Raw genomic sequence first — 13,911 nt, forward strand, 5'->3', positions numbered from 1 at the left:
ATTGTGGATTTGTGAATTTTGTAAATGATGTGATTGATTGTGAGTGTTTGAGATGTGTATTTTGTTTGAGAATTAAGGAGAAAAAGAAAGACACATTCTATATAAACTTTTATTTTATAATAGTCCTCCAAAGTTTTTGTTTTTTTCAAAAAAAAATATTTCTCATTCCTTCAATTGAATAATTGTAATGGATATGTGTGTGCAATTTATAATTTTTGCATTTTATGATGAACTCATTACTAATAAAATTCTATAAAAATTATGCTATAATACATATACAATATTCTCCAAAACCATCTTATATAAAATATTACAACATTATCCGTGCATCGCACAGGTAACTTACTAGTTTGTATTTAAAAAAATATAAATACGCAATATTAGTGTGGCCATCAGTAAAATGGTCTGTAGTAAATTCTATTTCCTTTTAAATTTAACATAATGCTTGCAATCAATTCACATACACTAATATTACTATTTTCGTGTGTGTTCTAATAAATAATACTGTTTACTCAAGAAAAAAAGTTCACACATATAAATTTAGTGGCTCGTAGCTAGTATGTGCAGAGTGCGTGCACCTCTACTCTATGTAAAAATATGGTGTTTTATTACAATTGATACGGATTATTACAATTGCAACTTTCAAAGTTGGATACTGCACTTTTATGTCACTCTCCTCCAAAAACACAAAAAACATAAAAATACAAGATCAAAAAGGATCTAGCAGAACACATTTATCATAAGATTTCAAGTTATAGATAAATAATTTAAATTTCAGTCAAACCTCAAGTAGGTAAAGTGTCAAATTTTAAACCACAAGTAGACAACTTAAATTTTGGCCAAACTACAGGTAGGTAAGTTGTAATTTGCCCATATATATATATATATATATTCCTCGACAATTTTATTTAAATACAATAATAAAAAAGTTTAAATAAAAAATAAATTAAAGTAACAAAAATATAACGAAAAGTCTTAGGCCCCTTGTTGATGTTGAGAACCAGACTTCAAGCGTGTAATGATAAATGATAATTACAAACATTATCAAAGTTGAAAGTGGCATTGCCTGTGCGATGGTACGAAGTGTTGACTCCGAGGCCTTTGTTGACGGTAGTGGCTGCTCCACCCACGTCAACTCATTTAGGCTCATTTAGTTATGCTGTTGTAGTAAATTTGCAAAGAAAGTTTTCAATTGAAGAAAACAAACCTGAGTTGACGTGGGTGGAGCAGCCACTACCGTCAACTCAGGTTTGTTTTCTTCAATTGAAAACTTTCTTCGCAAATTTACTCCAACAGCATAACTAAATGAGCCTATATATAATACAAACTCAAGTATCCAGCTCTGCCTCGTACTCAAATTTCACACCAGCTTTCTTTCCTGCTTGCCCAAACCAATGAAGCTTCACAACCCCAATTTTCCTGCATTATTAAGCTCTACACACCTTCATATGATTCTACTCTTTACTATAACCCTACTATGCTTGCAACCTGCCACTTCTTCTGCCACGCCAACAAACGAGACTGATCGTTTGGCTTTGCTCAAATTTAAAGAATCCATTGCTAATGACCCATATGGAATCTTGACCTCATGGAATGATTCTATCCAATTCTGCAACTGGCATGGAATTACATGCGGCCGTCGCCATCAAAGAGTCACAGCCCTAGAACTAGAAGGGCGTAAATTGCATGGAACCATTACACCTTACATTGGAAACCTCACCTTTCTTAGAGCTATCAACCTCCAAAACAACAGCTTTTATGGTGAAATTCCAAAAGAAGTTGGTCATTTGCTCCGACTGCGACATCTCAATCTTTCAAATAACACGTTGGGAGGAGAAATTCCAGCCAGCTTGGGCAACATCTCTGAACTCAGGATAATGAACATAAGGTGGAACAAACTTATTGGGAAAATTCCCATGGAGCTTGGCTCTTTAACCAAGCTTTTAGTTCTTTGGGTCAAGTCTAACAATTTGACAGGAGAAATCCCACCTTTCTTGGGAAATCTTTCGTTTCTTGAATATTTTTCGGCAACTTATAATAATTTAGAGGGAAATATTCCAGAGAGCTTTGGCCGTTTGAAAAGCTTATCAACTTTCGCCATTGGAGCCAATAAATTGAACGGTACAATCCCTTCCCCTCTCTATAATATATCATCTATCAGCATATTGCTAATTGCAGACAACCAACTTAGTGGTACTCTTCCAACAAACATAGGCCTCACTCTCCCTAATCTCCAATTATTTGAAATAAGTATTAATAAATTTTTTGGGCCAATTCCTATTTCTATATGCAATGCATCTCAACTTCAAATATTTGAAATCGCATATAACGACTTCATGGGATCAGTTCCAACTAATCTGGGAAATCTACTAGACCTTGTGAGGCTATCTCTAGCTGAAAATCACCTAGGAAGGGATTTAGACTTTTTAACATCTTTAAGAAATTGTAGCAAATTGGAAGAGCTGGTTTTAGGTGGAAACCAATTTGAAGGTGTTTTGCCCAATTCTATAGGAAACTTGTCAACACAACTCAATTCGTTATATGTTGAAGGCAATCAAATATCTGGAACTATCCCTGAAACATTGGAGAATCTTATGAACTTAATTGTCCTGTATATGGATATGAATCTTTTCACAGGTGTGATACCTAGTTATATTGGGAAGTTTCCGATGTTGCAAATATTTTCTTTATCGGGAAACAATTTTTCAGGACAAATCCCAAACAACTTAGGGAATCTCACTCAATTGATTCAACTCTCTTTGTCTCAAAACAACTTGGAGGGAAGCATACCTTCAAGCATTGGTAATTGCCAAAATTTGCAAAGTTTAGATGTTTCACAAAATTACCTCAGTGGAGTCATACCCTGGCAAGTTTTTGATCTTTATTCCTTGTCACTATTACTCAATTTAGCGCACAACTTATTCAGTGGCAAATTACCAGTTCAAGTAGGCAATTTGAAAAATATATATTCACTTGATCTCTCTGAAAACCATTTATCTGGTAAAATTCCTGAGACAATTGGAAGTTGCTTCAAATTAGATCACTTATACTTGCAAGGCAATTCCTTTGAAGGGGTCATACCTTCATCCATGGCTTCCTTAAAAGGCCTTGAACATTTAGATCTTTCACGAAACAACTTGTCAGGGTTAATTCCAAAGGGCCTAGAGAAACTTTTATTTTTGAAATATTTGAACCTTTCATTCAATGATATTGAGGGTGAGCTACCAACAGAAGGAGTTTTCAGAAATATAAATGCAATATCAGTTGTTGGAAACAATAAACTTTGCGGGGGCATTCCACAATTGCAATTGACAACATGTCACACCGTTACAAAATCGAGAAAGTCCTTTACTTTTGGAGTAACAATCACAATTATTTGTGTGGTTGTATGTATCTTTCTAGTTGCATCCTTTCTTGCACTTTATTGGAGGAAAAGATCAAAAAAGAAACCATCTTCAATAGACTCAAAGATGGAACTCCTTCCAACAATTTCATACAAAATGCTCCATCAAGCAACTAATGGATTTTCTCCCAACAATTTGATTGGATCTGGCAGTTTTGGATCAGTATATAAAGGAGTTCTTGACCAAGAAGAAAGATTAGTTGCTGTAAAGGTTCTTAACCTTCAAAACAAAGACGCTTCGAAGAGTTTTATGGCAGAATGCAACGTATTAAGAAACGTTCGGCATCGAAATCTTATAAAGATCTTAACATGTTGCTCCAGTATAAATTATAACGGCGATGATTTCAAAGCTCTAGTTTTTCAATTCATGACAAATGGGAGCTTGGACATGTGGCTGCATTCGATGGAAAATAGCGACAATCAGTCAAAAAATTTGAGTGTTCTTCAAAGACTAATTATTGCAATTGACGTGGCATTTGCTTTAAATTATCTTCACAATCACTGTGAGCAAAAAATCATTCATTGTGATTTAAAGCCAAGCAATATTCTTCTTGATAGTGATATGATTGCTCATGTAAGTGATTTTGGCTTATCAAGGCTCCTCACAACTTCGAATGATTCTTCCCAAACGTGTACTAGCACAATTGGATTAAAGGGATCTATTGGTTATGTTGCTCCAGGTATTATCTTTCTTCTTTTGTTTTAAATCCTTAAGTATTCTAATGTATTCATTTTCTTTTTGTCACTTTATCAAATGATAGGATTTTTAACTCCTTGATTTTCTTGTCATATATGCTTTTTAATTTTCGTATCATCAACATATTCGCATATGGGTGTACACATAATTAGCTTATTAACATAAACTCTCACTTAGTAATTTTTATTTATCCATTTGCTAAGTTACTCTCGCTTAGTATTTGTTTTTCTTTTATAAGTTAAAACACGTTCATGTTTGTACCGCACAAGCACGTAATTAATCTTTTTTTTTTTTTTAGTAAAACTGCAAGTTTTAATTCAAAAATAACATTCAAATATGATTTAATCTTTGAGAAATGTTAAATTTTATATTCTTTGACTAAAATTTGTACCTTCTTTGTACAGATGTATTTTCTTAATCAAAATAAATCAACAAGAGGGGGGAAAGTGGTTTGGACCCTCTTAATAAAGTTATTACTGTTTCCTTTAATTTCAAAAGTAATAGCATATGTCATTATTTTTTTTAATATAGATTTGTTTTATTTTCTTGACTTTGCATTCTGTAGAACCTAAATTCATATTTTTGTAAATAGATAGAATATTGCTTAATTTCCCTCCATTTCATGAGTTGTAGAGTATGGCATGGGTGGTGAGGCATCAATTGAGGGGGATGTATACAGTTACGGGGTTCTTTTATTGGAAATGTTTACAGGAAGGAGACCCACTGATGATATGTTTAAAGATGGTCTTGATCTCCATAACTTCGTTAAGATGACCTTACCAAAAAGGTTCATTCAAGTTGTTGACCCACTACTTTTGCCAAGAGAAGTTGAAGAAATGGGAGTAGCAACTACAGCAATGATGGCAACAAAAGAAGATGACAATGATAGTGAAATTGTAGAAGAAGCTAATAATATTGAGGACTCTAGGCATATTGATGTTGACATGCAAAAATGCTTACTCTCAATCCTTAATATTGGAATCTTATGTTCATTGGAGTCTCCAAAAGAGAGAATTAGTATGGAGGAAGTCATTAAGGAACTACAATTGATAAAAAGTACTTTTGTTAGTTTGGGGATCCGCAGAGGTAGACCAAGTAAAGCTCAAGTAAGAAATTTTTCGTTTTGAATATAAGACTACTCTGAGTAGTGTGTCCTAGTCACTTACTTTGATTTCATTCAATTCCCAAATACTTCTTTTAAAAAAGCATGGAGATTTTATGTTTACATTTTTATTAATCTTGAGTAGATTGTCATAGCTAATTTTAAAATTAGATTTTCATTTCTCACTCGTGGTCAATTGCTAAACAGAAATTGTCATCTTATTAATACCCACAACCTTATAACCATGTAATAGTTATTGCTTTTATGTTCTCAAGGTATAGAATGGTGAGCTAACGAACTTTTTTTATGAATTGCAGAGGCCTGGAACAAGTAGAAGAGATTAAATGTCCTTAATAATGCTTGGATTATGCAAGGGATTAGGAGGCGTGATCTTAATTTCAAGCTAGTTTAATATCCCTTGTTGAAATGATCAATGGAAGATCTTTCTCTTCTAGTGTAGGAATCATGATTTTCTTTCTCTTCATATGTAGTAGTCGTCTTCATTTACTGTGTTGGATTCTACTACTGTAATGTGTGATTATGTGTTTGTACTAATAATCAATTCAATTCCTAAAAGTCTTTATGGGGCCCAATAGTTTATGGACCAGGCCCGTTTACTCATAGGGAGTTCAGAGGTCCAAGCCGAAGAGGGCTGTGGCCCAAGCCCAATAACGTAAAGCATAGGATAGCCTTGAGGTACTGCCGAGGGCCGCTCAGTCCTCGACAAACCCAAAGTTCCACCGAAGAGATGGGCAAAAGGGGTATAGGACTAAGTTTGAAAGAAAATCTAAAATATCTGGGGAAAACTGCCCTTACTGCCATTCAATGCTCTGCACTTGATAGAGCAGTATTCTTCGACTTTTACAACCACCCCCAACGACTTTGGGTATGGGCTGATGGGACAAGTATCAGTCTTGGAAAAGTTAACCCTATACGTGGACGAAGGACAGTGAACGCAGGCTAGTATAAAAGGAAAAATGAGCAATCTAAAGAAGGGGCTGGGAAAAAGGGCCAAAAACCAGAGCCTCCCAGCCCACCTCCAGGAGAAAGATTCCAGGGGTGAAGAAAACTTAACCATGTATGAACACCACGAAAAACCCACCACCTGGTGACTAAGGTCTAGCCTTCCAAATCCACGCTCTACAAATGATATTGTTTGGGCCTTTTTACGTACGAACCCAACACTGCTACGGTTCGTTACGAATCGTGTCCTTACAATTGGCGCCGTCTGTGGGAAAGGCTTGTGTGTTGGCATAGGCGGTGGGTCGAGAGAGTTCCCTTGTCATTTCTGACAACTGGCTATAGAGTTTTAGAGTAAAGTTCCGCTAGGGGCTATGCTTCTTGACTAGGGGCTACGCTTGGTAGCGTTAATCGCGCGGATAATTCTAGGGGGCTTGGCCGAGGAGCTAACTCCCCTAAAGCCAAGGTCCAGCGCCAAAGGAAAACTAGGTTTTGGACAGAACCAAGGCATTGCATAGTCCTCGGACTCAAGTCTATGGGAAAACCAACTACCTAGATGAGGAAAACTAGGTTTTGGACAGAACCAAGGCATTGCATAGTCCTCGGACTCAAGCCTATGGGAAAACCAACTACCTGGATGAGGAAAACTAGGTTTTGGACAGAACCAAGGCATTGCATGGTCCTCGGACTCAAGCCTATGGGACCCACAGAACCCACAACTCAAGCCTATGGAAAACCAACTACCTGGATGAGGAAAACTAGGTTTTGGACAGAACCAAGGCATTGCATGGTCCTCGGACTCAAGCCTATGGGAAAACCAACTACCTGGATGAGGAAAACTAGGTTTTGGACAGAACCAAGGCATTGCATGGTCCTCGGACTCAAGCCTATGGGAAAAGCCCAACTTCCTGGATGAGGAAAACTAGGTTTTGGACAGAACCAAGGCATTGCATGGTCCTCGGACTTAAGCCTATGGGAAAACCAACTACCTGGATGAGGAAAACTAGGTTTTGGACAGAACCAAGGCATTGCATGGTCCTCGGACTCAAGCCTATGGGGAAACCAACTACCTGGGCAGCCAATTTCTTGGATGAGAAGGAGATTGAGTTTTTGTAAGGTTGGCTACTTAATAACAATTCTAAGTTGCTCAGTCCTCGGCTCAAAAACTGTAAAGGGCTAATGCCAATAGGAGTGTTAAGAAGATGTTGAAACGCGTCACTATTAAGTAGCCTAGGGGGCTGTTCATTTCGTGGGTGATATGTCCTCGAACGGTTACTTCCTACACTGCATCGTGCATTGAGCTATCATCTCGGCCAATTTTGGGGTAAGTATCGTTTTTTACAGGTCGGCATTGTTGTGCCAAACAACTCTGTTAAGGTTATGGTGATATCTTTTTCTTAGCAAGCATTTTTGGCCCTAAGTGTCATTGATTCAAATGCTATATTACTATGCTGAACAGTACTTATCAATACATAATAGCCCCAAGTATGGTACTCTAAGTTCGGCGGTATGGTGCCAGACCGATTCAGTAGACCCATCATAATGTCCTTCCTTTTCCTGCCTGATGGAAGTTTTAGCCCTAAGTATTTTTTGTACTCTCTCCGTCCCACTTTGTTTGTCCTCTATTCCATTTTAGGATGTCCCAAAATATTGTCCTGTTTCTAAAAATAAAAGTCATTAATTTACTAATGTTCCTATTATACCCCTATTTTATTAATAATTCAAATTTTTGATAAATTTATTTAAGGGTAGTTTTGGAAACTTATACATTTTTAAAAAGTAGACAAGATAATAAATGATGTTCCCTGAAAAAGTTTGACTTTTCAAACAGGACAAACAAAGTGGGACGGAGGGAGTATGATTTAATATTATCAAGCCGTATTGTTTTTATAAGCGCAGAGCAAGATCTTTCTATTAACTGGGATTTTGTTCTTAGGCGTCGGCCACAGTTTAAAAAAAATCTTTTCATTCACAAGGTTGTAGGACTATTCATTGCTTTATCATTCCGGAAATATAGAGATAGAGTATGTGAAATAAGGTGATAACAATTTTCATTAATACAAAGATGTATTACAACGTACAAAGAGGGGCTTAAATAAGCCTATACAAAATATAGATTGCTAAAATCATAAAAAAAGCAATACATTGGATAAACAGTCAGATCTCTTTTTAAACTTGTTTCCGAAATCTTTCCAAACTCTGCCTCAGTAGCGCCCATATCGAGAGAAGGACCTTCCTCAGAAGAAGATGGAGGAGATGAACGAAGAAGATGGAGGAGATGAATGAAAAGAAGGAGGAGAAGAAGAGGGAAGAGATGAAAAGAAAGAAAAATGAGCAAAAGAGGGAGAAGGAAAAGCGTCAGGATGGATCTGGTGCTAGGAAGACTAAGAAAGAGAGGCGAAAGGAGGCGCCAGTGAACGAAGAGAGGCGAAAGGAGGCGCCAGTGAACGAAGAGAGGAAGAAGCGGGGGCATTTAGTCCCTGCCTCGGTCCTGACTCCTAACACGCTGGGGCCATATTAGGTATGCTCATAAGAGAGCGGTTGGTACTGATAACGGGTGTTCTCGACTCAGTCACGCCGAAAGTTTGACGTGATGAGTCCCTGTTTCGGATTTTGGCTGAAAGGAAGGTGAGACGAATCTTGAGTCTCCGCCATCCTTGCCCTGACCGAGCCATTTCGAACTTTATTGGAACATGATGCTTTGAGGAGGGGTATGGTTCCTTCATCACTCGTTATGGTGAACGTGTTATGATTTGGTGTATAACTATGGGATTAAGTAAACGCTAAGGGAGGCCAAGGGCTTCAGATCTCAGAAAGATAAAAGGGACTCTGTATGAAAGCGATAGCCACCTGCTTGTCTTCTTATAGGAAGGGCAAAACGGAAGGCATTAAATTCGTTCAGATTTCCAAAGGAATCTGAAAACAAAGATGTGTCCGTTCCACTTCCCCACCTCATCAGACGAACCGTCGAATGTAAATGAATCTCGTAAAGAGAAGTCATTAAAAGCGCGTCTTGGACAACCAAACGGCAGGAGCGTGTCATGAGTAAATTAAGGGGAACACATTGTAAACCGATATATTTACTGGGCAGGTGGAGAACCGCCAGCATCAATGAAGGGCTAAATTAAATGAGCCATAATAACGGTCCGGCATTACCAAAACCCACCTTTCCAACTCAAAGGTCGGACAGCAGGGTTTTGAGGGGCTATTGTGGGGCCCAATAGTTTATGAACCAGGCCCGTTTACTCGTAGGGAGTTCAGAGGTCCAAGCCGAAGAGGGTTGTGGCCCAAGCCCAATAACGTAAAGCATAGGATAGCCTTGAGGTACTGCCGAGGGCCGCTCAGTCCTCGGCAAACCCAAAGTTCCACCGAAGAGAAGGGCAAAAGGGGTATAGGACTAAGTTTGAAAGAAAATCTAAAATATCCGGGGAAAGCTGCCCTTACTGCCATTCAATGCTCTGCACTTGATAGAGCAGTATTCTTCGACTTTTACAACCACCCCCAACGACTTTGGGTATGGGCTGATGGGACAAGTATCAGTCTTGGAAAAGTTAACCCTATACGTGGACGAAGGACAGTGAACGCAGGCTAGTATAAAAGGAAAAATGAGCAATCTAAAGAAGGGGCTGGGAAAAAGGGCCAAAAACCAGAGCCTCCCAGCCCACCTCCAGGAGAAAGATTCTAGGGGTGAAGAAAACTTAACCATGTATGAACACCACGAAAAACCCACCACCTGGTGACTAAGGCCTAGCCTTCCAAACCCACGCTCTACAAATGATATTGTTTGGACCTTTTTACGTGCGAACCCAACACTGCTACGGTTCGTTACGAATCGTGTCCTTACAGTCTTTATAGGAAGGGAATGTATCAAAGATGCCATGTTAGTTTAGAAATTTAGATGCTTTGGGTATGGGCTGATGGGACAAGTATCAGTCTTGGAAAAGTTAACCCTATACGTGGACGAAGGACAGTGAACGTAGGCTAGTATAAAAGGAAAAATGAGCAATCTAAAGAAGGGGCTGGAAAAAAGGGCCAAAAACCAGAGCCTCCCAGCCCACCTCCAGGAGAAAGATTCCAGGGGTGAAGAAAACTTAACCATGTATGAACACCACGAAAAACCCACCACCTGGTGACTAAGGCCTAGCCTTCCAAACCCACGCTCTACAAATGATATTGTTTGGGCCTTTTTACGTGCGAACCCAACACTGCTACGGTTCGTTACGAATCGTGTCCTTACAGTCTTTATAGGAAGGGAATGTATCAAAGATGCCATGTTAGTTTAGAAATTTAGATGCTTTATGCAACATTATTTTAGTTTACAAATAAAAATGGATGTTTCGTTTAATCTATATTATCTATATATATATATATATATATATATATAATAATTAATAGCCGAAACATTTGACTTTTTGTTGATCGCGCTTCATTGCATCAAGTGGCAACACAAATTTCTGCCACACGCCTATATTTAAAAACCAAACAGTTGTGACTTTTACGATTGGTGTTCAATTGTATTGCTCTTGGGCAGTAGTTACAAGATTTTTAAAAAAAAATTTAAAAATCGTGATAAATACAAGATTTTTAAAAAAAAAAAATTTAATTGTGATAAATTACCAAGTAGGCCTTTTAGGAAAAAAAAATTTTAAAAAAAAAAAAAAAAAGGAAGACAATTAGGCCCAATAATTTTTTTTAAACCCTCATCCACACACATTCACCAAAAACTTGGTCTAACTCTTTCAAACCCACACCATTTCAGTGGGTAACTACTTATTATTGTTTGTATACATTGTTAACTTTTCATTTTTTTCGTTTTCTCTCCTCTTTTCCCTCTGCAAGAAGAAACCTAGCGAAGGTTGAGGAGAAAGCACAGAGTAGCCTTGCACCACCGGTATACCAGCAAAATCACCACGGTAAATTGATTTCTTTCATTCTTCCCTTTCATTGTTTACTATCACGCTACTATTATTGCTCAATCTCTTCTTCACTATCACACTACTGTCTTTTTAGTTCCTTCCACAAATTTAATAGAAATATTGTTTTTCCGTTGTATGTTTTGATGTAGACAACTTTAGTCAATTTTCTGAATTACACCACGTTTACTTTGGTGATATAAAAACAAATGTTAGACATGTTGGTGAAAAATATAAAAGCCATGGAAGAGTTGGGTTTCTGGCTTTATATTATTCATGGCAGAATTTAATTAGTTATGTAGTTCCATATATTTAATACTCTTCAATTTGTTTGTTTTGCCTATTTGTTGTGTTATTTGTTGCATTACAGGAGCTGTTCAATTTGTAAATAGGTTGTGTTACTTGTGTATTTTTGTTTTAATTCTTTTTTCTTTTTTTTTAATAATAACAAATGTTAATAACTAGGTTACCTTGCAAAATTAGTGACGTAAGAATAGTTGGTGTTATGTGTATATTTAAATTCTGAATGGTTCTGAATGGTGTTTGCCATAAAGGCGTGTATACTTTACTACTAATACATGTATTGCACCATTTGTCTAATGCAGATAGTTTTATTTATGGAATCTATATTTGTTCATTATTTCTGTTTACTTGTCGTTGGGTTATTTTGGCATTTTAGAAAGTACAGGAGTAGTGGACAAGGTAGAGGTAGAGGTGGAGATGGAGCATAAATATGAGGAATTAGCTAAAGCCCTTGAAAACTTTGGAAATAGGTATTATATCTTCCTTTTCTTTTTGTTTGTTTGTCTAATTCTTTGATTGAATTTAAAAGAATTAGATTACTATAAGTGTTTGATAATAAGAACCAAGTAAGGGTTTCCCCAAGGTATATAAAATTTGTTAACTCTGACAAACTCTAGTAATTTGGGAAAACCTTTCAACATTTTTGGCAATTATAAATAAACAGTACAAAGACTTGAATATGAATTTGAAATTCAATTAATTTGTAATGATATTATTCTTGAATTCAAACGAATATGAATTTGAAATTCAATTAATTTGTAATGATATTATTCTTGAATTACAAAGTTTGAATTCAATCTGCGTTGATAAAATTACCATCAAAATTTGGGAATTTGACTTTTCATTGTATGGTGGTTCATCTATTTGATTTTTAAATAGCTTTTATCTCTAAAGTCTTTATCCCTGACTTGACCATGTTTCTAAAATATTTTTGCAATCACTTTGGTCCTGCAGATTTGCTTCTCTATTTAGTAAATTTCCATTTTAAATGTTAGGTATCATTAGGTGCACATCAATCAATTATTAGATCAAAGCTGTTAATCTTACTATTGCGTTTTGTTATTGTATGTTTGTTCCCTGTTTCTTTCTTTCTTTTGTTTTTTACCCTATTATGCCTCTAGTAATAATGTGCCTAATAAGGATAACAAATTAAACACAAATAGAGAACATTGAAGGCATCATCACTTTGGGATAAAATTTGTTAAGTTACAACTTACAAGACATCAACTGTTTCACAACTTTCACCAAATTCATTTGGTCTTCAACTTTGTGGTCTAATCCCTGTAGCCTAGGTGTCTCCTCTACTTTCCAAAGAAAATAACATGACACTAAGAACTAAGAAGGCAACATCACAAACCTCTAACATATGCTTCTTAGATTTAAATCAGACTACATACATTTCAACTCTGATCAAGCAAACCAGAATGTTCTTTATAAAATTAGAGAGCATTTTTACAAAAATATTTTATACAGACAATTCGAAGAACAATTTAAAAACTTGAGACCAAGAATAAAATAGCTTTCACCTAACGCTATAGATAAAATGAGTTGACAGATTGCAAATGAATTTTCATATTGGTTATTTCTAAAACAAGGAACATGAATTGGTGTGTGTACTGCTTGTTAGACATTGAGCTTGAGTCCAAGCTAATGAGTGTCTAAACAATCAACTAAGTGGGGAAAGGCCTTAGCTTTTCTAACTTGTCCATGCTTGCTCCTACTTTTTCACATAGAAGTACATTACATAAAAATAAGATAAAAAATAAGTTGATACAAAATTGAAAAAAGGAAGAAAACCCGGAGCTAAATTATTGGGCCTTACCAGATCTTGTATATACTGTAGGAAGAAATAAACATGTCCACGTAATAGACCTACAAAATGGAAATTTTACAAAGTTAGATTCTACAAATAGAAGAAAACATTTAGGTATTTTATCAAACAATTTCTATGCATGTAATAAAAAGTTTGTTAGTTAAGTCCACCCCAGCAATAGCAAATTTTTTTGAGAAAAGGGGATGATTGGCAGAGAGAAACAAACAAATTAAACTTTAAAGAATAGAAGATAATCAAACCTTGAATTAGAAGGTGAAATCAGTGTGACCAAAACATGCTCCAATTGTGTCAGGGAAAATAGCTGTGAGAAGAAGATAAAACACTCCAAGCAGAATGGCATCAAAGGAGTAAAATGCTTGAGTGTGCTATATAATTGGCTAAAAGGATAAGGGAAAGTGACTGGATTGAAGGCCAAAAGACCAAATACTGAAATCTCTTAAAGCTTCTCTGCATTTATCACTTCAAATAATCAGTAAATGTGGACTGGAATTCAAAGAAGTCAAAGAGTGCTGTCTGAGGGTAAGGTCATTGCTTACATTACACTTGGGGGAGGCTTGGGCTTTTCAAATACTAGTAATTTGTAATATAATAAGTGGGCTGGGGTTTTTAAAACCTTTTGTATAATTTCGGAGGACAGCTCATTTTTTGGAGAAGTGAGAAAAGAAGTTAATGTGAAGGCTAAATTCAAGATTAGAGCGC

General features: G+C 36.5%; 1 protein-coding gene across 1 annotated transcript; it reads left to right on the plus strand.

Annotated features, from left to right (window-relative positions):
• The first annotated feature begins 1,394 nt into the window (after positions 1-1,394).
• Positions 1,395-5,546, plus strand: LOC115986115 (putative receptor-like protein kinase At3g47110). The gene is made up of 3 exons (XM_031108974.1): positions 1,395-4,083; positions 4,734-5,206; positions 5,520-5,546. Exons 1-3 carry the CDS (start codon positions 1,395-1,397, stop codon positions 5,544-5,546), a joined length of 3,189 nt encoding a protein of 1,062 aa, XP_030964834.1.
• Positions 5,547-13,911: the final 8,365 nt, after the last annotated feature.

The sequence above is a fragment of the Quercus lobata genome, chromosome 4 (assembly GCF_001633185.2).
Source record: "Quercus lobata isolate SW786 chromosome 4, ValleyOak3.0 Primary Assembly, whole genome shotgun sequence".
Taxonomy (NCBI): Eukaryota; Viridiplantae; Streptophyta; class Magnoliopsida; order Fagales; family Fagaceae; genus Quercus; species Quercus lobata.